Here is a 22292-nt window from a genome sequence, read left to right on the forward strand (position 1 = left end):
ACATAAAGCGAAACTTTGCTCTTCGTGTTAGAAAGTTCATACTCAGAAAACATACAAGGCAGCATCGCTGGTCTCTATGAAATGTAGCAAATGAGCTACATTTAGATTCAGAAGCTTTCATGGAGGAAGATTTTGATCCAGATTCTAAGCAAAAACTAACATGTATTCAACATGTGTCACCTATGGTCCTAAAGATTTGACTTACATTAATTCGCTCATTCACCAAGTTAAGTAATCTCATCGGGGCCACTGCGGATTATAAGGATTCTATGGTAATCTCTTTAAGGAAGGTTACGTTATTGATTCTGTAACAGATAAGACAATTTCTCAGAAGGCATCGTTCCTATGATAAATTCTCCCTCTTTCCCATTAATTACTTTCTTCTAATGCAGAGGATCAAAATACAATTTGCAGTTGAAATGTACTCTGCGATTAGTTGATGTAAACACATATCTGAGTCCAAAATTCTTGCTTTCCAAAACATTATATTCAAATAATGTACCAGATTCTTCTCCATACATCAGCCATACCACAGTAGCACTCTCAGGTTAAATACCCACAGAATTTATAGATTTCCTTGAACACTCACCCTGATAGCAGAGAAGGGCACTAGAAGGTGGAGAGCCTGTTCCCATCAGCTTCTAACTCACTTGGAAATATAAATACTGTTTCTTCTTCTGATTAAGTTATACCTGTTCCACCTTGCCGCCCACCTGCCAGTGAAGTAGACTTGGAGAAAGCCTTGCACGAACTTCACTAAGTTCATTGAAACCCACCAGAGTATACTGATAACTTTTCCCTTTTCCTAATAACCATATTTTGGCTCCTAAAACACTTGTCAGAAATTAAAACTTGAACGAGCCTTGGCCTTCACCATTATGAGAAATAACCATTACTTCTTTGGAGATGATGCTGGCCACATGGCGGTCCGTCCCATTTGTCCCATTTATTGAATGTGAATCATGTGACAGGCTCAGGTGACCATTTAACCCCACAGGGATCTGATGCAGCAGGCGTTGTCCGCAGGACTGGAAGCAGCTGTGAACCCAGCAGTAGCAGCAGGAACCCGGAAGAAGGGTCTGGAGCCCTCACTCTGCAGGAAAGGTGAGCGAATACAGTACTGTGGGGATTTTCAGTTTTGTTCTCTGCATTTTTTTTAAAGCTCACTCTAATTCACCAACATCAGGCAATTACTCCTGAGACTCAAAGTCTGAAAACTTGTAAATGTCATTTGAATGAAATTAATCCTAACTCTGAACCCACCTCTCAACAGTTTGGTGGGAAAATCCATCTCTGTCATTCATGGGGCTACTTCGGAAGGACCCACCAGGATCAAACAGCCTTATGTTGTCTTCGGGTAAATGGGGAAAGAATCCTAATTGTCCACTATCAGGACACTCTGTGGCCCTAAACCAGGGGATCCCTTGATGACAAATGGCTCTCTGCAGAGGACAGAAATCCTGACTGCGGCAGGGAGCCCAGCCTCCCTGGACAAACCCCAAAGCCTTCCTCTGAGACCTCACTGTCACCCTGGGGCCCTGCTGAATCTGAGCTGGGACTCCCTGGCCTCTCTTCTATTCCCTTTGAGAATATTCGCGTGCCTGCCTTCAAAAATACTCTTCCTCACCTCCATCCCTATGCCACCATCGTCACTCGCCAGAAATCTAGTCTTTTTATTGGGAATGAGGATTAAAAACAGTGGGGAATTAGGCAAGTAAAAGGGTTGAAATTAGCCCTCAGTACATCTTCCACACTGACTCAGCTGGTGACTAAATGGCTAAAGAGATTTTATTGTGGAGAAAGGAACAATTAAGAGCTTCCTCTCCCAGGTTGGTGACAGATTTATTCCCTGGGACAATTCTGTGCAGTAGACATCATTATTCCCATTTTAGAGATGAGGTAACTATAGCCCAGAGAGGCTAAACAGCTTACCTAAAATCCCACAGCTAAAGATCAAACTGAGAACTTGACCTCCAGCTTGCTGACCTCCCCATCGTACAGCCTCAGTGGAATTCCAAGAGAGTTGCGTTATTGCCCTAAACACCCTCTACTTTCTTCTGCCCAAGCTTTCCTTGGAATTCAAACAATATTCCAAAATCAGCCAATAGAAACCTCTGATGGCAATTGAAACTATTCAACCGAGGAATTATTTTAAAGTGGAATACAATGCTACAATGCAGATGCCCAGTTATTCCTCCTGAAAAAGGCCCAGCCTGGCCTGGCCCTGTATCACCACAGTCTAAAGCTTCCTGAAATTAAAATGCTGCAGTCTGAAAATATAGGTCAGCATTGGGATAGTTGTAATCCACTATGGACACCAAATTCTTCCCCAAAGAAGAATAGATAGGAATTCCCTCTTGACCTTAGAGCCAACATGATCACTCAACGCTTTTTGTGGCTGGGGATGACAGGGCCAAGCCTGGAATTAGAGAGATGTGTCTTAGTTTCATGCCTACCCTGTACTTACAGGTGCCTTAGTACTGCAGAAAGAGCACTGGGCAATCCTAGTACAGCTAGCTGTTCTGGAACTTCAGATTCCTCACCTATAAAAGGATTCAATTACACCGTATAATCTCCTAGATTATCTCCAGTTCCAGTTCCATAAATGTCTTAAAAGTCACCACATGCAAAATATAGCTTCTCCTCTAGGCCATCTGTGTTCCCCAAAGGAAAATGGCACTTCCAACAAGTGCCAAGTGCCCAAGTGCCCAGGCCAAAAACTTGGAGTTACACCTGCCTCTTTCCTTTCCCTCACCTCACCAAAATCCTCTACTGCCCACCACACACGTTCGGTATCAATCGCCGTTCCCAGATTTGTATTTCCAGCCTGGATCTCTCCTCTGAACTCCAGACATACATAAATGCCTTCTTGATATCTCCACGTGTGTGGCCAACAGGCATTTCAAGGTTAGTATCACCAAAACGGAGCTTAGGATGTTATCCCAAACCCTATCATTCCAGTTGCTCTGGCCAAAAAAATCCAGTGTTATCCTCGATTCCTCTCTCCCGTTCCCCACATTTATTACAAAACCAATTCTGTTTGCTCTACCTTGAAAATATATCCAGAATTCTATCAACTCTCACCAACCCCATTGCCACCACTGCGATCCCAGCCACCAACACCTCTTGTTTCCCTTGGTGTTATTCCCAGCACAGCAGCCAGAATGATTCTTTAAAATGTGACATCATGTCACGCTTCCACTCAGAATCCTTCTTATCTAAAACTTAAAGCTGATGTCCTTACCAAGACTTATGAGGCCTATGTAATCCAGCCTTTTGTTCCCACAATTGCCCACACCACCTGGCTACCTGTGTTAGACAGGGTTCTCCAGAGAAACAGAACCAGTAGGAGATTTTACGTACATACATACGTATAATACATATGTGTATAATTATAAATATATATAGGAGGTCTGTCCAGAAAGTATCCAGCCATGTAATATGGAAAATAGAGACATTTACTGAAGAAGATAGAAGATACAAGAAACAATGTACGTAGGACAATGACGCCTCGGTCCCCTTCAAAGTAGGCACCCTGGGACCTCACACAGTTCTCGTAGCATCTCTTAACCTAACCTGTACACGTTCAACATTCTCAGGTGTTCTGCTTGCTACAGGCCTTCTGGAACATGGATCACTTTCCACAGATTCTTGACCATCTTTGAAGCATCTGTGCAACTTTTATTTGTGCTGCACTCATGGCATCGTCCCTGAAAGCCTTCTGAATCATCCGAGTAGTTTCCACAGAGGAACGTTCAAGCTTGGGAAAAATTGTTGGAAAACTCTTGGGCAGGAATTGATGCTGTAATCTTCAGACAAAATCTCTTCTCACTCAGGGAAACCTTAGTTTGGCTTTCACGACCTTCCAACTGATTGGATGAGGCCCATCCACCTTAGGAAGAATAATTTCCTTTACTCAAAGACTACTGATTGTAGATGTTCACCACATCTACAAAACCTTCACAGCAACACCTAGATTAGTGTTTGATTGGATGACTGGGGACTAGAGCCTCGTCACGTTGACCCCTAAAACTAACCATCACACAATCCTCGCCCTCTGTGAGTTCACTCCAGCCCCATGGGTCCCATCTCAAGACCTTTGTGCATTACTGTTTCCTCTCTTAGAACGCTCTTCCTCTAGATATCTACATGGCTCCCTCTTTCCCTTAATTCTTTTTCCTCAGCTCTTTCTTTTCAGGTCTTCTTATTCTATACCTAACATTGCAACCCTCCCCACGTAGCCATACCCTAAAAGATTCTATTCTCCCTCTATTTTCTATTTTTCTCCTTGACACTTATCTCTGTGAAGCACACTATACATTTTGTTTATTTATCTTCTTTATTGTCTATATTGCCCCCAGAGCATAAGTTTCCTAAGGGAATGGATTTGTTTTCATCTTTTTTGTTCACTGCTGCATCCCCAATACCTGGAACAGTCCCGGAAGCAGAGCATATGTTGGATACGTGTTTAATAAATGGATGCCTATTTGTCGTATTATTCTATCTTCTAAACGTCTCCTTTGCCACCACCCTCATTCTGGCCACAGTCACTTCCGGGCTGGATCACTGAACAGCTTCCTAACCGATCTCCCTGCAGCTCCTCTTGTTCTCCCTGCAGAGCACTCTCCAGACTGCAGCATTTCTGGGTGCAAATCTGATGATCTCTGTCCCCTGCTCCCTACCTCTCACTAACCCTCATTAACCGAAGGCTCCAAGTGATTGAGCCTCTGCTCAGTGCTCTCTAACTTCTCACCACCCCCCACTCCCTGTTCTCCAAGTCAGAACTTTTTATTCCTTGAACTCACCATGGTCTCTCACCTCCCCGTGCAGGCAGCCATGGCTTTCTATGGGGTGGCCCAAAAGTCTCCATACAAAGGAAAAATTTTGTAATGAACATTTTGTAAATAATGGCACATTTGGCTGCAATTTCCCATTTTCCCTATGTGTGGCGACTTTTGGGACACTGTGTATGTGGAACACTCTCACTTCCTTCATCATCTGACTTGCCCCTGCTCACCCCCCACCCCCATCCTCAGGGCTGGGTGACTTGCCCTCCCCGTGAGCTCCTGCCGTCCACGATCCTTAGCTCTGTCAAAGCGCTCTGCACGAGCGGGACAGTGCAGGGCCAAGAGACTTCTGTCCTCCCAAGGACACGGGTAGCCAGAAAATAGAGGTAATCACCATAGATTAATTTGACAGTGAAATGTGGAAGACAGGATGGTTTCTTTTCATCTTTTTTACAATGGGAAAGATCTAAAAATATTTGAAAGGGAAAGAGACAGCTTCTCCAGGCAGGAAGAGATTGGAATGAATAGAGAAAGAAGAAGAATTAGGGTAACGAGGAAAGAAAGGTTCAGAACCAGATGGCAGAGATCAGGACTCTTTCTTTGTTACTACAGAGAAAGAAGTAGGGTTGGTCTGTAGTGATGAATCAAGGGGGTTTATAAACCAAAATATGCGGAAGCTCTCCATGAAATGTGAGTTTGGGTTTTGCATGTTTGGATAGCGGTGTTGGAGCCTCAAGGAGAGGTTTATATGTCCTTTAAGATACCTAATTCTGCTTTATCAGTTTGGCAGTACAGAGAACCCTTGGCAGTGAACTAATGAGGCCCCCTAGAAAGGAAAAGAAAGAGTATTTATTTGAAGAGATTATATTCCCAAACCTCTACTTGTCAGATTATTATATAATTAGCCTGAACAAACAGTGGATTAAAGTAATGTTCACAGATCCCATAACTTCTTCATTTTATAGTCTCCAAAGAAATGATGGCTTAGTGTTGACCTTTTTTTTTTTTTTTTTGAGAGAGAGAGAGAGTCTTGCTCTTTTTGCCCAGGCTAGAGTGCCGTGGCGTCAGTCTAGCTCACAGCAACCTCAAACTCCTGGGCTCAAGCGATCCTCCTGCCTCAGCCTCCCAAGTCACTGGGACTACAGGCATGCATCACCATACCCAGCTAATTTTTTCTATATATTTATTTTAGTTGTCCAGATAATTTCTTTCTATTTTTTTTTTTAGTAGAAACGGGGTCTCGTTCTTGCTCAGGCTGATCTCGAACTCTTGACCTCGAGCCGTCCTCCCACCTCAGCCTCCCAGAGTGCTAGGATTACAGGCATGAGCCACCACGCCAGGTCTGTGTTGACCTTTTTTTCACCACAAATACCTCCCACCCATTTTTAACTATTTTTAAATGTGCAGTTCAGTAGTATTAAGTATATTCACATAGTTGTGCAACTATCACCACCACCCATCTCCAGAACCTTCATCATCCCAAACTGAAATGCGGTACCCATGAAACAATAACTCCCCAATCTCCTTCCCGCCATTCAGTAGCAACCACAGTACTGCACTCTGTCGCTATGTATTTGACTACTCTAGGCACCTCGTGTAAATGGAAGCATGCAATATTTGTATTTTTGTGTCTGGCTTATTTCACTTAGCATAATGTCTTTGAGGTTCGTCCACATGGTAGCATGTGTGACAATTTCCTTCCTTTCTAAGGCTGAATAATATTCCACTGTGTGTGTATGTCATATCTGCTCATCCAGTCATCTGTTGATGAACACTTGGGTCGTTTCCACTTTTTGACTACTGGAATTTGCTATAGACTGAATGTGTTCTCCCAAAATTCATGTTATAAAATCCTAACCCCCCATGTGATAGTTCTAGGAAGTGATGCCTTTGGGAGGTGATTAGGCCAGGAGGGCTCTGCCATGGCTTGAGTGCCCTTATAAAAGCAAACACAGAGAGCTCCCTTCCTCCTGCCGTGTGAGGTTATAGTGAAAAGGCAGTCATCTATAAACCAGGAAGCCAATTTTTACCAGACAAGAAATCTGCCAGCACCTTGATCTTGGACTTCACAGCCTCCATAACTGTGAGAAATAAATTTCTGTAGTTTATAAACCACTTGATCTGTGGTAGTTTGTTATAGCCTGAATGGACTGAGACAGAAGACATACCACTTTCTAAGCTGAGACTTCTGCCTTCTGGTCTAAATGCTTTTCCAATATTATCTCAAAGGGAACTGATTGTTTTATAACTGAAAATCTCCCTCAAACTCGAGAGCTTCCAGGGAAATTGGCATCATATGTAAAATGATTAGCCAACTGAATATGGGTGTTGAGCTTTCGTGAAAAAATGAATCAAAGATCTAAACTTTATTGACCTACATTTTATTCAAGTTTCTCTGAAATGCTATCTCTCCTTGCTTCTTTTCCCTATTTAAAAAAAAAAAAAAAAACCGAAAAGAAACAGTTTATAGAAGATACCAAGATATCATTAGCTAATTCAACACCTCCAGAATTGTTTCTAGAGGTGAAACTTCAAGGTGCAATATAGTACATGACAGCTTTTCAGATAAACAAGTTCAGAGGGCATGTGCTTTTGGGCTCTTTTGACCTGAGCTAAGCTACTGCTAGCAGCTGGCATCGCTTCAAAACTCCAGGTGTCTCAACGCATTAGAGCACGTGGACAAAGTCTGCCCCCAGAGCCAGCTTCTTTCTGACAGTCCCACTAACACCTGAGCACAGCTCTTCCCTGGAGCTCCGTGCAGAGGGCATCTCTTACCCAGGACTGGACAAGGACCGAGCCAGAAGGAAGCGGACAGAGCAGAGCCATGAACATTGTCTTGGATATCCTCCTGCTCCTGATCACCATCCTCTACTCCTACGTGGAGTCACTGGTGAAGTTTTTCATTCCGCAGAGGAGGAAATCTGTGGCCGGGGAGATCGTCCTCATTACCGGAGCTGGGCACGGGATAGGCAGGCTGACTGCCTACGAGTTTGCAAAACGGCAGAGCAGACTGGTTCTGTGGGATATTAACAAGGTAATGTACACATCTGCCAACCTTCTAAAGTCACGATGTAAGAAGGGTCTTTTAAAAATTATTGGATTTAGCATCTGCTTGTCTTTGCGTTTTCCTTTTTCAAAGTTTGATAAATTCCATGGAGCCGCCTTCTACATGTGCAGCAAGTTGGTAAATGAAGGGGACTTAACTGAGACCTAAGCCGTGATTTTTATGCCACGGTGTGCAGGTTGATAACAAAGACTCAGGAGGCCGGGCACGGTGGCTCATGCCTGTAATCCTAGCACTCTGGGAGGCCGAGGCGGGAGGATCGCTGGAGGTCAGGAGTTCGAGAGCTGCCTGAGCAAGAGCGAGACGCCGTCTCTACTAAAAATAGAACAAAATTATATGGACAGCTAAATATATATATAGCAAAAAATTAGCCGGGCATGGTGGCGCATGCCTGTAGTCCCAGCTACTCGGGAGGCTGAGGCAGGAGGATCACTTGAGCCCAGTAGTTTGAGGTTGCTGTGAGCTAGGCTGACGCCACGGCACTCTAGCCTGGGCAACAGAGTGAGACTCTGTTTAAAAAAAAAAAAAAAGATACTACTCGAGAGATGGGCAACCCAACCTTCCAAATTCTCTTTGCATCCTTGAATGTTATGGTTAAACATTAGCAGTTTGGCCCTCATTCAACCCAAACTGTTGCTTCAGGAACACAGAGATAAGTGGAGTAAACAACACACACCGCAGCTGAAGCTAGAGCAAGCGTCTCGCTCAGGAAGAGACAAGGCGTTCCATTTCCCTGTGCTCCAGCTCCGTTACTAGACCGAAGCTTTTCTAATTCTTCAGTCAAAGCATGTGATGAAAGCTGTGGTTACTAACAGTCTCCGACGACCTTGAATCTGGAGACCGAAGAGAGAGAATGCAGCGGTTTGTGCAATCTGGCAGTGAGCAAGCTACGAGCCGGAGCCTAAGTCCATGAAAGACTCTCCCATCTTTTTACTTCTCAGCAACCCCCTAGAAGGCTAACGGAGGGGACACGGGCTTTGCGACTGAGTCCTGATGTCTGTCCAAAGTCTGTTCTTGGTGATTTCAGGCTGCTCCAGGGTGTAGCCCACAGCAGTGACCTACCAAGGGCCCAGACAAGGCAACACCTGACCCCTCGTTCAGGGACTGCCCCGAGCAACAGCAACACCACAACCATCCCAATGTGCAAAGAAAATCGCTCTTCAGAGATCCTTGTCTCTTAATCACAGAGAAGAGTTTACAGACAGTGGGAGGAAAAAGCATAATTTTTAAAACCTTATAATCTTCTCTAAAAGTCAGCAGATGTCAAAACTTGAAAATAATTTCTAATTTTCCAGAGATACAGGTCAAGAAACATCAGGGCAATTTTTTCTTAGGAAAGAGGTCTTTGCATTTAGGCTGAAAATAAGTTGCTCTGTAGAGTTATGTGCAAAGTTGTTACATCCAGTGGTCCTTTCCCATTTTCACTCCCAAACACCTGCAAAATATAATATTATATCCCCTGGAGTAGTAGCGTGGTCTCTCTATGAAAGTCTTTCTCAAATAAGGATCCTTCTTTCCCCTTCTCTTCTAGAGAGATAAAGCAGAATCATCGAGAAAAGTTGATGGGCAGAGACATATAGTTTAAAATTACCACTAGTAGGCTGGGCATAGGATTACACACCTGTAATCCTAGCACTCTGGAAGGCCGAGGCGGGAGGATCACTTGAGTTCAGGAGTTCGAGACCAGCCTCAGCAAGAGTGAGACCCTGTCTTTTTCTAAAAAGATAAATAAAATTACCACTAGTTAAGAGTTGCTACTTAACACATTCCTGCCTATTACATAGTTGGTGCTCAACAAATGTGTGTGAAATTTTACTAATTGTTGAGTTTGCCTTTCTTCTCCATACTCAAACATCTTCCATGACACCACAAAGAGCAACACCTTTCAAGAATGTTCTTTAGGCTACAAAAGTAGCCTGCTTTAGAGAAAACCCCTGCTGGAGAACCTCCAAAACCGAGATAAAAAGCTGGAAAACCAAGAAGGGATTTTTTTGGTCATTTGTTCTGTTTTGTTGCTTTGGTGCTCATATGAGCATTCCCTGGCAGAAAAGCCAGGTATAATCTCACTGCAAATTAGGCAACCAGTTTTTCTCACACAATTTTCTTACAAATAAGGAGGCCTATAGGACATGAATGTTAACCTTTTAGAAATTTTCTTCTCCGATGCTTTCTCCCCCACTGTTTTCTGAATTTGTTTTTTTCCAATTATAGCGTGGCATTGAGGAAACTGCAGCCCAGTGCCGAAAACTAGGAGCCACTGTGCATGAGTTTGTCGTAGACTGCAGTAACAGAGAGGAGATCTACAGCTCCGTAAATCAGGTGAGACTCCAGGTCACAGATTTCTTCAGATGATTTTGTATCCACTACCACTGACGTGGAAAATGAAAAGGTTCTTCGTGACTGCCTGATTCAAATTAGATTTTAGCCGCTGCTAACTGAAGTCATTTTGTGGCCGAGGATATATACTTTTTTTTCTTGTGTATAATCCACTGGGCTCTGCTCGTTATAATTGTTTCATATTATTAATCAGCTTCATTCGGATCAGAATTTTGAGCAGTGGCAGAGTGACTGGCAAAGGATTTGTCACCAGGGAAAACGGATCGCTTTCTAGTTTTGTTTCAGTCCTATTAGTTTTGCAGTAATTCCTTTGTGAGATTTTATTGATTTTGGTGCTGATCTAGTCTTCTGTAGAAAATATAACATGAATAATTATTATGGCAATTTTTTAAAAGCGTAAAAACAAATGCTCACAATGAACCAAGCACTCCACTAAACTATTGCATTTTTAAATTTAATCCCTACGATAACCCTATAAACCTCATTTTACAGATAAGCAAATTAAGGCGTCCAGAGATTAAGCCAAACCAAGGTCATGTACCTGATAGGTGGTTGGTTGAACCAGGATTACTCAATCAGCACTTTAAAAATATTTGGTCACAACTGATATGTCAATTTATCAAAACAAATATTAATGTCACTTTACTGATAAACTTTGAAAATCTATGATGTACTGGGGACTGAAATTTAGACATTAAAAACAAACCAGCTGAGCCCACCTTTTATCAGTGTTCTCTTGGCATCCACTGTTGGAGCTAGAAGTTCTTCGTGCCTGAACTCTGAGACACCTCACCCAGCAGAAAAAAGATTCTAATCCCTGGATGATACCGGCCCTAAAGCTCTGAGTTTGTATAACGCACTCAATGAATGTGTTCTTTCAATTGCAAAAGGTGAAGAAAGAAGTGGGTGATGTGACCATCGTGGTGAACAATGCCGGGGCGGTATATCCAGCCGACCTTCTTAGTACCAAGGACGAAGAGATTGCCAAAACGTTTGAGGTCAACATCCTGGGACATTTTTGGGTGAGTGCGAGTCAGAAATATTTCTCGATTTGTGCCCGTTTGACACCTTCTCTTAAGGTACGTGAGATGTATAATCGAGTTCACATACTTCTGGGTCGGAAACTGGCCAGCTCTTTGCCTTAAATCCAGAATCATCGAATTTGTAGAAGAGCCACAGAGTGTCCGAGAGAAGGGTGGAGAGTTCTAGTGGACACAACACTCCGGCACGTAAGCCGCTTGGTCTGTCTTGTCGACCAGCGTCTAACACAAAGCCTGGCGTGTGCCAGGCACCCAACAAATTGTGGAGGTTCGTTGAGGGTTGTCTGTCAGTGTATATCTTTTCAATGCTTTGGAGGAAATATACATGACGTACATTCGCTTGTGACCTCATTTCATGGAATTTTTTAGAACTGAAAGGACGTCAGAACGAATTGGATACATGCAGGGTTGGGGACATTTCTGAGACAAGTTCTACATCCGGTGTGGCTATGCAGACCTCATCTAATTGCTTAGTTTTGTGGAAGACTGAAATATTAATAATTTCAACTGCCTCTTGTAAAGAGCCTTTTATGAATTAAACTTCCAGTGCCTCCATATTAATGTAGGACCAGGGGCAAATCTAGATTCTGGAAGAGATGTGTCCCCCTCCCTTCCCCAGCCCCTCACACATGCTAATGGGAATTCATCATGCCCACCAAACTATGTGGAGACCTCTTGTATTAGTTAGTAATATATTCCCTATCTATAGTTGCATAACGAATTAGATCAAAACTTAGTGGTTTAAAGAAATGATAAATGTTCATTCTCCTTGCACAGTGTTCGTGGATTAGGAATTTGGAGGAGGCTGGAGTTGACAATTCTGGCTCTATGAATTTGCCTAGCGTCTGTAAGGATGGGTCTATAAAATTCTCATAAAATTTTATTGAGCTTTTTGGAGGAAAAGAAAGACGTTTGTTTCCTGTAACATCATGTAATACGCAGTATTGCAAACAGAGAGATACTGAATCTAATGGTGCATAAGGATTGTGGATCGGTAAAGAACTCTTAGCTTACACTATTCAACTACTCAACTGTTTTGACACAGGCACACAAGATTTCACTCTTGTAATTAGAATGATAAAGCCCCAAACCAAAAAAAGACATGACAGTAGATTATCATGGGGAATTTTTTTAGCAATGAAAATTTGGAATTTTTTCCTTAATATTATTTATTTATTTATTTATTTATTTTTATGGTGTGGTTTTTTTTTTTTTTTTTTTTTTTTTGGGACAGAGTCTCACTCTGTTGTCTGGGCTAGAGTGAGTGCCGTGGTGTCAGCCTAGCTCACAGCAACCTCAAACTCCTGGGCTCAAGCGATCCTCCTGCCTCAGCCTCCTGAGTAGCTGGGACTACAGGCATGTGCCACCATGCCCGGCTAAGTTTTTGTATATATGTTCTTTGGCTAATTTCATTCTTTTTTTAGTAGAAACGGGGGGTCTCGCTCTTGCTCGGGCTGGTCTCGAACTCCTGAGCTCAAACAATCCACCCACTTCGGCCTCCCAGAGTGCTAGGATTACAGGGATGAGCCACCGCCCGGCCCTTAATATTGTTTAGATGACATATTCTCGATTCCTTCTGAAGAGAGAATACCAAGATGGGTGTTGGCACGTGACATACAGCGCACAGCTCTCAATGCCAGCTCAAACCAATACAATTTTATCTTTTTTCTTTCTATCATTTGTATCAAGTAATCAGAGAATTTTGGCAAGTATTTAATTTCATTGTGAAAGTTCTCCCAAATGCCATTCTATCTTAACAAGAGTAAAACTACCTGAGTTGGAGACCTAACACTTGTGTCCTTGTTTCTCTTCTTTCTGCAACGATCCTTAAGATCACAAAAGCACTTCTTCCATCAATGATGAAGAGAAATCATGGCCACATTGTCACAGTGGCTTCCGTGTGCGGCCACGGTGTAATCCCTTATCTCATCCCGTATTGGTAAGTATTACTGGCCAGCAGTGGTACAGATTTTTGTATATATTTGTATGTATTTAAGGGAATTAGACTTTACATCCCTGTGCTTGCAGCAGGGTAATTTGGATTTACAGCAGTTATATAGTAGTTTAGAATAAAAAATTGTGAATGACTTTTTCTAAAAGAGTGATACTAGCTGTAATTACATTTAAAATATTTTTAGGCCGGGCGTGGTGGCTCACGCCTGTAATCCTAGCACTCTGGGAGGCCGAGGTGGGCGGATCGTTTGAGCTCAGGAGTTCAAGACCAGCCTGAGCAAGAGCAAGACCCCATCTCTACTAAAAATAGAAAGAAATTATATGGACAGCTAAAAATATATATAGAAAAAATTAGCCGGGCATGGTGGTGCATGCCTGTAGTCCCAACTACTTGGGAGGCTGAGACAGGAGGATCCCTTGAGCTCAGGAGTTTGAGGTTGCTGTGAGCTAGGCTGATGCCACGGCACTCACTCTATCCTGGGCAACAAAGTGAGACTCTGTCTCAAAAAAAAAAAAAAAATATTTTTAGATTTCTGAAAACTCCCTTGTAGAGCAATGAAAGAAAACAGTAATGTCAAGCATGTTCCCATTGTATCCTGGAACGAGTAGACGTTGGTAAAAGAAACAGAAAATCCACAGACTAAGGAGCAAAATGTACAGAAGCTAAAATGAACACAAATCTATGTCGTGGCCTGGGTGTCCAAGCCAACCAAGAGTGGCCCCTGGATCAAAACATTTCCCAGTGTGCTTGTGCTATGAAAGTTCATGTGTGTGTACCTGTGTGCCTTTGTGTGTGTGTGTGTGTGTGTGTGTGTGTGTGTAAGAGAGAGAAATAGAAAGAGAGAACGTCTATCTGATTAAAAGATGCAGATACCATACTCCATGCCGCTGTCAAAGACATTAAGGCAAGAATGTGGGAGACCCCAAAGATATATTACTGTATTTGCAAAATAGCCTTTCCTTGTAAACTCTTCTCCAATCCCCATAATGAAATTTAGAAGCCAAAGTGGCAACCATTGTCAAGAGAGAAGCTATCCACTCAACTATCAAGAGAGGAGAAATGTGCAGAGTCCCACAGAAGTTGGTCAATACAGATACTAGTTTTGTAGTTTTTCTAAATATGATTTTCCTGATTCATGTTTTTCAAAATAAAAGCAGCAATAAAAACTGATTAGAAAATAGTGTGAAGATTGAACGGCAAACATTACATGTAGGGTAGAAAAGTGAACATTGAGCCAGTCCAATAGAGTTATTGTTCTCTCGATATCATTGCTGGTTAAGAAATTTGGGTACGTTCAGAATTCTGTTAATCATATAAGAACATATGAATGAAAATGAATGGCCATTTAGCCTCTCAGAAAAATTGCAAGTGGTTGATTTGAGGGATCTGACTTCTACTTGTTCCCAAGCCAAATGCCACCGCCTTCTCACAGAGATCTGAGCACTGTGTCTCACTGTCCCTTAGGTAAACAATGGCTGATGATTCTCTTGCAGCTCCAGCAAATTTGCTGCCGTTGGCTTTCACAGAGCTTTGACAACGGAACTTCAGGCCTTGGGAAAAACTGGTATCAAAACCTCGTGTCTCTGCCCGGTTTTTGTGAATACTGGGTTCACCAAAAACCCAAGCACAAGGTGAGGTCGAAATCAAGACAGGCTGGGAATCTGGCATGGGAAATTGATACGGAAACTATATAAGAAATTTTTAGGCAGGCCAACTAAGAAAATAGAAGAAAAGGAAGAAGGAAAATATATTTTTCTTTTTAATGTTATTGTATTGGCTTTTCGTTTTCACCTTGAAATTAAATGAATAAAGAGAAAAAAAAAACACACTAAGGACTGGCAGGAATGATCAGCTACCAATGATTTAGACAACTGGTTATTTGTGTCTGGAAAAAGGCCCAACACACGCTCAAGTGCCAAGAGTGGGTGGGAACGGGGTGGGTGGGCTGGAGAGATGTGCTTAAGGGAATAGTGACACTTTCCTCTCCTGAAAACCACACCCCTGGAATGAATGGACCATCTCCCTCTCCCATTAGTGGTTCACCCTCCTCAAATTGAGTATGCAAAGGTGTGGGGATATGCCCCTTTTATATCTCCCACGGCACTGGCCACAGTGCTAACATAAAGTCCTCCAACATTTTCCAAAGTTGCCTGATCCTAAGAATTATCACTTTGCTTACATGAAAAATACCTGTTCATAGACTCTTCATTAAAGATTCTAATTCGTAGGCTGGGATGAGGTGTTTTTTAGTTTTATTTTGTTTTGCAAGCATACCGGCTGAGGCTGGAGGCAGGTTTGGAAAACATTGATATATTAAATATAACCAGAACCAGGTGTGCACGGGCCTGTAGTCCCAGCTACTCAGGAGGCTGAGGCAGGAGGATCACTTGAGCCCAGGAGTTGAAGCTGTACTGCACGATGATCGTGCCTGTGAACAGCCACTGCATTTTAGCCTGGGCAACATAGTGAGACCCCCATCTCTAAAAAAAAAAAAAAAATTACATATATATACACACACACATGTATATTCATATACATATGTATATAACCACATGCATTTGATCACTGTTACCACCTTGTCCTTAAAAATGCAAATGTCCCTAGGAGTAGCAATAAATTGAGTTCCTAGCTCCTTAATCAAGGTGAATTTCTGAATCGGGTATGGTGGCTCATGCCTGTAATCCCAGGGCTTTGGGAGGCTGAGGCAGGAGGGTTACTTGAGGACAGGAGTTTGAGACCATCCTGGGCAATACAGGGAGACCTCCTTCTCTACAAAAAATTTTTAAAAATTAACCAGGCGTGTTGGCGCTTGCCTGTAGTTCCACCCACTCAGGGTGCTGAGGCAGGAGGATCGTTTGAGCCCAGAAGTTCGAGGTTGCGCTGAGCTATGATAAAAGAAAAAAAAAGAGTATATCTGGTTCTAGATTATAGAGGAATAGCCACTAACCCTGTCAAGATGTTATCTTACGTGCAGGAAAAGGCAAGAATTAGCATCATTTATTTTTTAAGGCATATAGTGACTCAGACAAGAGAAGTGGGGGGCTGTGTTCTATTTTGTCTTTTTAAAGTATCTTTTTGGACGGATGTATGTCGTCAGAGTCAGGGGCTTTGTGAAATTTTACTGGCCAGCAGAAATGAGCAAAGGCAGAATTTGCTTTTTTGCTAATTACATTTGCTACTTTGTCTCACAGAACTCAATGAGTATGCAATAGGGAAGTCAACACTGCAGCTCCTGGGTGTTTTCTGGATAGGAACAATAGCCATACAATAACAATCCTTGTGGTAGGCATTCAGGATTCGTATGCAACAAGCTTAGCCAAGAGTATACTGCCACTCTTGGGGGAGGCACAGTCAGTGAGAACAGTAAAGATAATGGGACCCTGGGTAGTGGGGTGCCCGGGGGTGACCTTAGGGGCAGACACAGGCAATGCTAAAGATTTAGGATTGGTCTTACCTAGACTGCCGGCTTCTGAATTTCCTCAGCAAGGACTAAGACATTGATATGCCAGTGTCCCATTTGGCTCAGAGACTGGGTGGATGGATCCAGGGCGGTGAAATCGGGGACAGAAAAGGCAGAAGCCGATAGTTTAGAAAGGTGTTGACTTGTATCACTCTCTGCCGGCTTGCCAGTCGGTGCCACGGAAACCTCAGTCACATAACGATCTGCAGTAAATATCTCAGGAAATGAAGTTTTAACATTCACTGGTTATTTAACTCCTCTAACCAACCTTTCTTTTTTGAGACAGAGTCTCACTGTCGCTCAGGCTAGAGTGCCGTGGCGTCAGCCTCGCTCACAGCAACCTCCAACTGCTGGGCTCAAGCGATCCTCCTGCCTCAGCCTCCCGAGTAAGCTGGGACTACAGGTGCATGCCACCACGCCCGGCTAATTTTTTCTAATTTTAGTAGAGACGGGGGTCTCACTCTTGCTGAGGCTGGTCTTGAACTCCTGACCTCATGCGATCCTCCCGCTCAGCTTCCCAGAGTGCTAGGATTACAGGCGTGAGCCACCGTGCCCGCAGTCTTAACCAGCCTTTTTAGTCATTGGCCATTCAGCCCATGCCTAGACATCTTAACGTTGGTACAAGATTTTAAATCCATTTACATTTTAATTTTCTGTCATCATCTTGCACTACTGGGCACTTCCACACTGGGTTTGCGGCTATTCATATTTCTCAAGAATACATGGACACAGCCTTCAGTGTAAGGAAGGCCGTGGCTTCAGCTGCAATGTAACACTCCTTGTCCACATCTTGTCTCATTAAAGTGCAGGGTAGGCAAGTCAGAGGTAACTCCCAAGTGCTACAGGCCCTCAAAACAACCCAGCTTTACGGACCAGCTCCGCAAGAAAGGAAATATACTTAGCTATAGAATTTTCTCCCTGCATCCAACAGGGCTTGAGACGTCAGGTGTTTCCCTGACGTTTTGATATTTTGACTGAGTGAGCTCTGAAACACATGAAACGCACCTACTGGCCATGAAAGCACGAGATTGGGGTAGCAAATCATCAACACGGGACGTGGAAGAAGCAGGGAGGGTGGCATTAATGCGGTGAGCCCTGGAACATTTCAAATCCTAAATCTCAATTTAGTGAAAAGATGTTAGCTTTCCTGTCTTCACTAAAAAAATTAAAATTTCAAAAACGAAAAATAAACGTTTTCTTTTTAAATTTTGAATCACAGATTATGGCCTGTATTGGAGACCGAGGAAGTTGCAAGAAGCCTGATAGATGGAATACTCACCAATAAGAAAATGATTTTTGTTCCATCCTATGTCAGTGTCGCTATAATGCTAGAGAAGTAAGTACAGCACAGAACGCCTAAAATACCCAGACGCCGATAGAGCTATAATTATGGAGAGTCTTTCAGTTGTGAAAGTTGCCATGGAAACTCTCCATCCCTGGGGAGAACAGTTCAGTTTCATCTGTTATTGCCTTACCCGATCTATAAAAAGAGAATGATTCATTTTCTCTACCATATCTACCGTCTCTGCCCAATCTTTGCTGAAGACTATTCTAACTGAAGGCAAGACCGTTTAAAAAGAATGCAATATAGTGGAGTAATCATAAAGCATCTATTTTTTAAAAGCCTGCTGGGAATTTGATTGGGATTGCATTGAATCTATAGATCAATTGGGGGAGAACTGACATATTAAAAATATTGGCTGGGCGCGGTGGCTCACGCCTGTAATCCTAGCACTCTGGGAGGCCGAGGCGGGAAGATCGCTCGAGGTCAGGAGTTCGAGACCAGCCTGAGCAAGAGCGAGACCCCGTCTCTACTAAAAATAGAAAGAAATTATCTGGCCAACTAAAATACATATAGAAAAAATTAGCCGGGCATGGTGGCACATGCCTGTCGTCCCAGCTACTCAGGAGGCTGAGGCAGTAGGATCGCTTAAGCCCAAGAGTTTGAGGTTACTGTGAGCGAGGCTGACGCCATGGCACTCACTCTAGCCCGAGCAACAAAGCAAGACTCTGTCTCAAAAAAAAAAAAAAAAAAAAAAATATTGAGTCTTTCACTCCAAGAATCAATATATCTTTCTTTTATCTTCTTCAAAATCTTTAAGCAGTATTTTGGAGTTTTTGGTGTTCAAGTCTTGCACATCTTTTATCAGTTTGTCCCAAAGTAGTTCATGGTTTGTTGCTATTGCAAATGGCATTTTAAAAACATTTCTATTTTCCATTATTTGTTGCTAGTTTATGTTTGATTTTTGCATTTTGATCTTGTATTCTGTAGTCTTTCTAAACTTGCTGAACTTTCAATCTGCTAAACTTGCTAAGCTTTTTTGTGGATTCCATCAGATTTTTTACATAGAAAATTATAGTTTCTGCAAATAATGATATTTTTACTTTTTCCCTTACAATCTGTATGGTTCTATGCACTTTGAACTATGAGTATTAAAAAGACATACACACAAAAAAAGAAAGAGAGGTCGTTGCAAAGGAAGAAAGGGAAAACGGGAAAATTAAATGCAAGGCAGATAACACCTGGGGTATTCTAACTAACCCAAAAAAAGGACTCTGGTGTCAAAGATTTTAAATTGAAATTATTTCATCTCTTTTTTCCTTACAGGTTTCTTCCCGAACGTGCTTTGGCAGCTATAAATCGTGTACAGGATATTCGATTTGAAGCAGTTGTTGGCCACAAAATCAAAATGAAATGAATAAATGAGCCGCAGCCAGAGATATCTGCACGTTAATGATATGAATCTAAGTTTAGGACCAGTGCTTCAAAGCTCTATTTCACATTTTCCAGTCATGTTGATACAAAAAACGTTTGGTTTGGCACTAGCAGCAGTAGAATGAATAAGACTAATTACTTGTCTTTCTGTTTTGCAAGAATATTAATGTAGTTTTTAATAGTTGGCTCCATTTTGCATCCCACATCTCTTAAAAATTTCTGTGCTTACATAAACATACTTAAAAGGTCGTTTTTCTTTAAGATATATTATTTTGTTTCTTTCCATTTAAAGGTGGACAAAAACTACCTTCTTGAGAGTAAATACAAAGAGAACTGATTCACACAGGGAAGGTTTAAAACTGTTCTCAAGGCCGGTCGTGGTGGCTCATGCCTGTAATCCTAGCAGTCTGGGAGGCCGAGGCGGGTGGATCGTTTGAGCTCAGGAGTTCGAGACCACCCTGAGCAAGAGCGAGACCCCATCTCTACTAAAAGTAGAAAGAAATTAGCTGGACTACTAAAGATATATAGAAAAAATTAGCCGGGTATGGTGGCACATGGCTGTAGTCCCAGCTACTCGGGAGGCTGAGGCAGGAGGATCGCTTGAGCCCAGGAGTTTGAGGTTGCTGTGAGTGAGGCTGGGCAACAGAGTGAGACTCTGTCTCAAAAAAAAAAAAAAAAGACTGTTCTCGACTAGCCTTCCAATCTGTAGCCAAGCCACAGAATGTCAACAAAAACACCGAGTTCTCAGTTGGAGATAAGCTTAAGCAGGAAACTGGGCTCCAAAGGACCAACAGGTCACTCTGTAAGACTTGGCATTTGGAGGATTTTAACCTCTTCCTTTTTCATCGGCTTAAAACACTGCAAGCATATTCTGGAATGTATTACTTAATTCTGTCCTTTGTTTAACTCTCGTGTCTACCAAAAGTGGAACCTCTCTACTTTCTGTCCTTTTCATAATCTCTTAAAATACGACACCGTATTACACTACAAAAGACCACCCACTCACTCTTTTGAATCTGAATATCTGAAGTTCTAACTCCATGATAACATCTTTCTTTGTAGTTTATGTTTTCATATATCATCGGTCCCAGAGATATTTAGACAGTTTTGAGGTTCAAAAGTTGGATTTCCATCTGAGGTATCTATTAGACTGGAAAGGCAGTATATGTGCATTTACATACATATTGGCAAATTTGTGCGAACGTTTTACAAAATAAATTGCTACAAATTTCATATCTTTCACCACAAGAAAGGGTAGCAATGCTATTGTTACTCATGACGCCATGGCTGTTTGTAACATAGTTGCACCGAGACAATACAAATCCTTACTCCTATGCAATAGCCTGCTACCATGTATTTAATGTTGGTTTTATCGTTACTTCTGACATCGCATCATCCATTGTGCTACCATGAATACTGGCTTCCAGTCGCTCAAAGATTGTAACTGGCAGTTCTTTGATGATAACCATAAATTCAAAGTCTTAACCAGGCTCTACCTACAGGAAAATATGCATGATAATTTGTTTACTGGTCACGTTAAATTGATCAATTAGAATGTTATAGCATAACATAGAACAACGCATCTTCCGACTACATCTTGTCTTGAACCTTTTAGGCCATAATCATTGCGTTCCTAGAACCGATCTCTTTCGTGTTGACTGCACCTTGCCTCCCAGACACCAACCACCAATGGAGAGCGGATTATAAGTGGAGCAGAATGAGCAGACCTGTTTGCACAAGAAATGTCTTGTTCCTCATCCAGGAGAGTTTCACACCAACCGGGGAGAATAGAGCATCACAACCTCAATCGGAAGGGCCCACTGGTGTGGGGGGAGCAAGAGTCTTAAAAGCCTTCAGAAGAGATAGGTGCAGCCACCCCGGATGGACTGCCTGACCCATGACATAGAACTTGCAGAGGGGACGGGTGAGGGCCCTGAATGGCAGTGGTGGGAGGAGAGGGGACAGAAGAACAGCTGATGCCACCCTGCAGCCCTAGGATGTTCTATATCAGAGGTGGCACCATGCTCAGGACACAGATAGAGGAGACACATGGACCCACACATGTGGTTTGGCCAGTGGACCTTGGATAGCCCAGAGCCCTAAATTGGGCCTGTGTCCAATGTGAGTGAGAATTATCCAAAATTAGCGTCATTCTGGCAGCCAAATGTCATGCAATCCTGCAAAAGAAATACCGTGCCTAACAGCAGGAGCAATCTGCTCACCAGGCCACCCTCCCGAAAGTGGAGCCTGGACACAAGGCCCCAGGATGACGCCATAGGGACAAGTCCAACTCCCCAGGACATCTGGTCAACCTTATATGCAGGGAGAGAGACAGAGAGCACCCCAAAGGGGAGAAACAAGGCAGGCACCAGAAAGGCACTTAGCAAATTTCAAAGAAGGCACTCAAAGGACAAAGGTCCCTGAGGGGCAGGACTGGGGCAAGGTCCCCACTTGCCTGGGTCTAAGAGTGGTATAGTCACTGCCAATCTCCAGAGTTATGCAGAGCTTAAAGGAGTGACAAAGTACGTGTATGGCTGCAGAGAAAATGTCCAGTTACTCTCAAGTCTAAATCTTGTATGATGCACATGATAATGTTTCCAAAGATGAAACTAACATCTAACATTAAAGTTACCCAAAACCTTCTTCTTCCCAGGCCTTCTCCACGCCCTTACAGCGCGGCCGTCACAGGAGAGCATATTGGGAATGCGAGCTCGTGGGACCCACCCCAAACTTACCGAATAAGAATCTGCATTTCTAAAAGACCCCTAGGTAATTCATATGTTTGAGAGGCATTGTTTGTTATAACATTAACTTTGAATTTAGTGCAGCATCATGTGAACTGGGCTGTCGTGAATGTACAGTAATTATAACACATCTGACATGTACCTTTGTACTTATTTCTTCATAAATTACAGCAGAAACCATAAGGCGAGA

The 22292-nt window shown here is 42.7% G+C and overlaps 1 protein-coding gene across 2 annotated transcripts; it reads left to right on the plus strand.

Annotated features, from left to right (window-relative positions):
* The first annotated feature begins 7473 nt into the window (after positions 1-7473).
* LOC138393884 (17-beta-hydroxysteroid dehydrogenase 13) lies at positions 7474-19397 on the plus strand. Of its 2 annotated transcripts, XM_069485363.1 has the most exons (7): positions 7477-7821; positions 10063-10170; positions 11079-11210; positions 13061-13167; positions 14676-14813; positions 17862-17978; positions 19251-19397. In XM_069485363.1, the coding sequence occupies exons 1-7, from the start codon at positions 7612-7614 to the stop codon at positions 19339-19341; spliced, it is 903 nt and encodes a 300-aa protein (XP_069341464.1). In that variant the 5' UTR covers positions 7477-7611; the 3' UTR covers positions 19342-19397. The 2 variants fall into 2 exon arrangements, with proteins under 2 accessions (XP_069341465.1, XP_069341464.1); XM_069485364.1 differs by lacking the exon at positions 10063-10170 and having other exon boundaries at positions 7474-7821.
* Positions 19398-22292: the final 2895 nt, after the last annotated feature.

This window comes from Eulemur rufifrons, chromosome 13 (genome assembly GCF_041146395.1).
Source record: "Eulemur rufifrons isolate Redbay chromosome 13, OSU_ERuf_1, whole genome shotgun sequence".
Lineage (NCBI taxonomy): Eukaryota > Metazoa > Chordata > Mammalia > Primates > Lemuridae > Eulemur > Eulemur rufifrons.

Bases quoted from the DNA above. Each gene is read 5' to 3' on its own strand.
- LOC138393884 (XM_069485363.1), top strand. From the start codon at position 7,612: ATGAACATTGTCTTGGATATCCTCCTGCTCCTGATCACCATCCTCTAC. The intron at 7,822-10,062 runs GTAATGTACACA...TTCCAATTATAG, and splicing joins TTCTGTGGGATATTAACAAG to CGTGGCATTGAGGAAACTGC. The intron at 17,979-19,250 runs GTAAGTACAGCA...TTTTCCTTACAG, and splicing joins GTCGCTATAATGCTAGAGAA to GTTTCTTCCCGAACGTGCTT.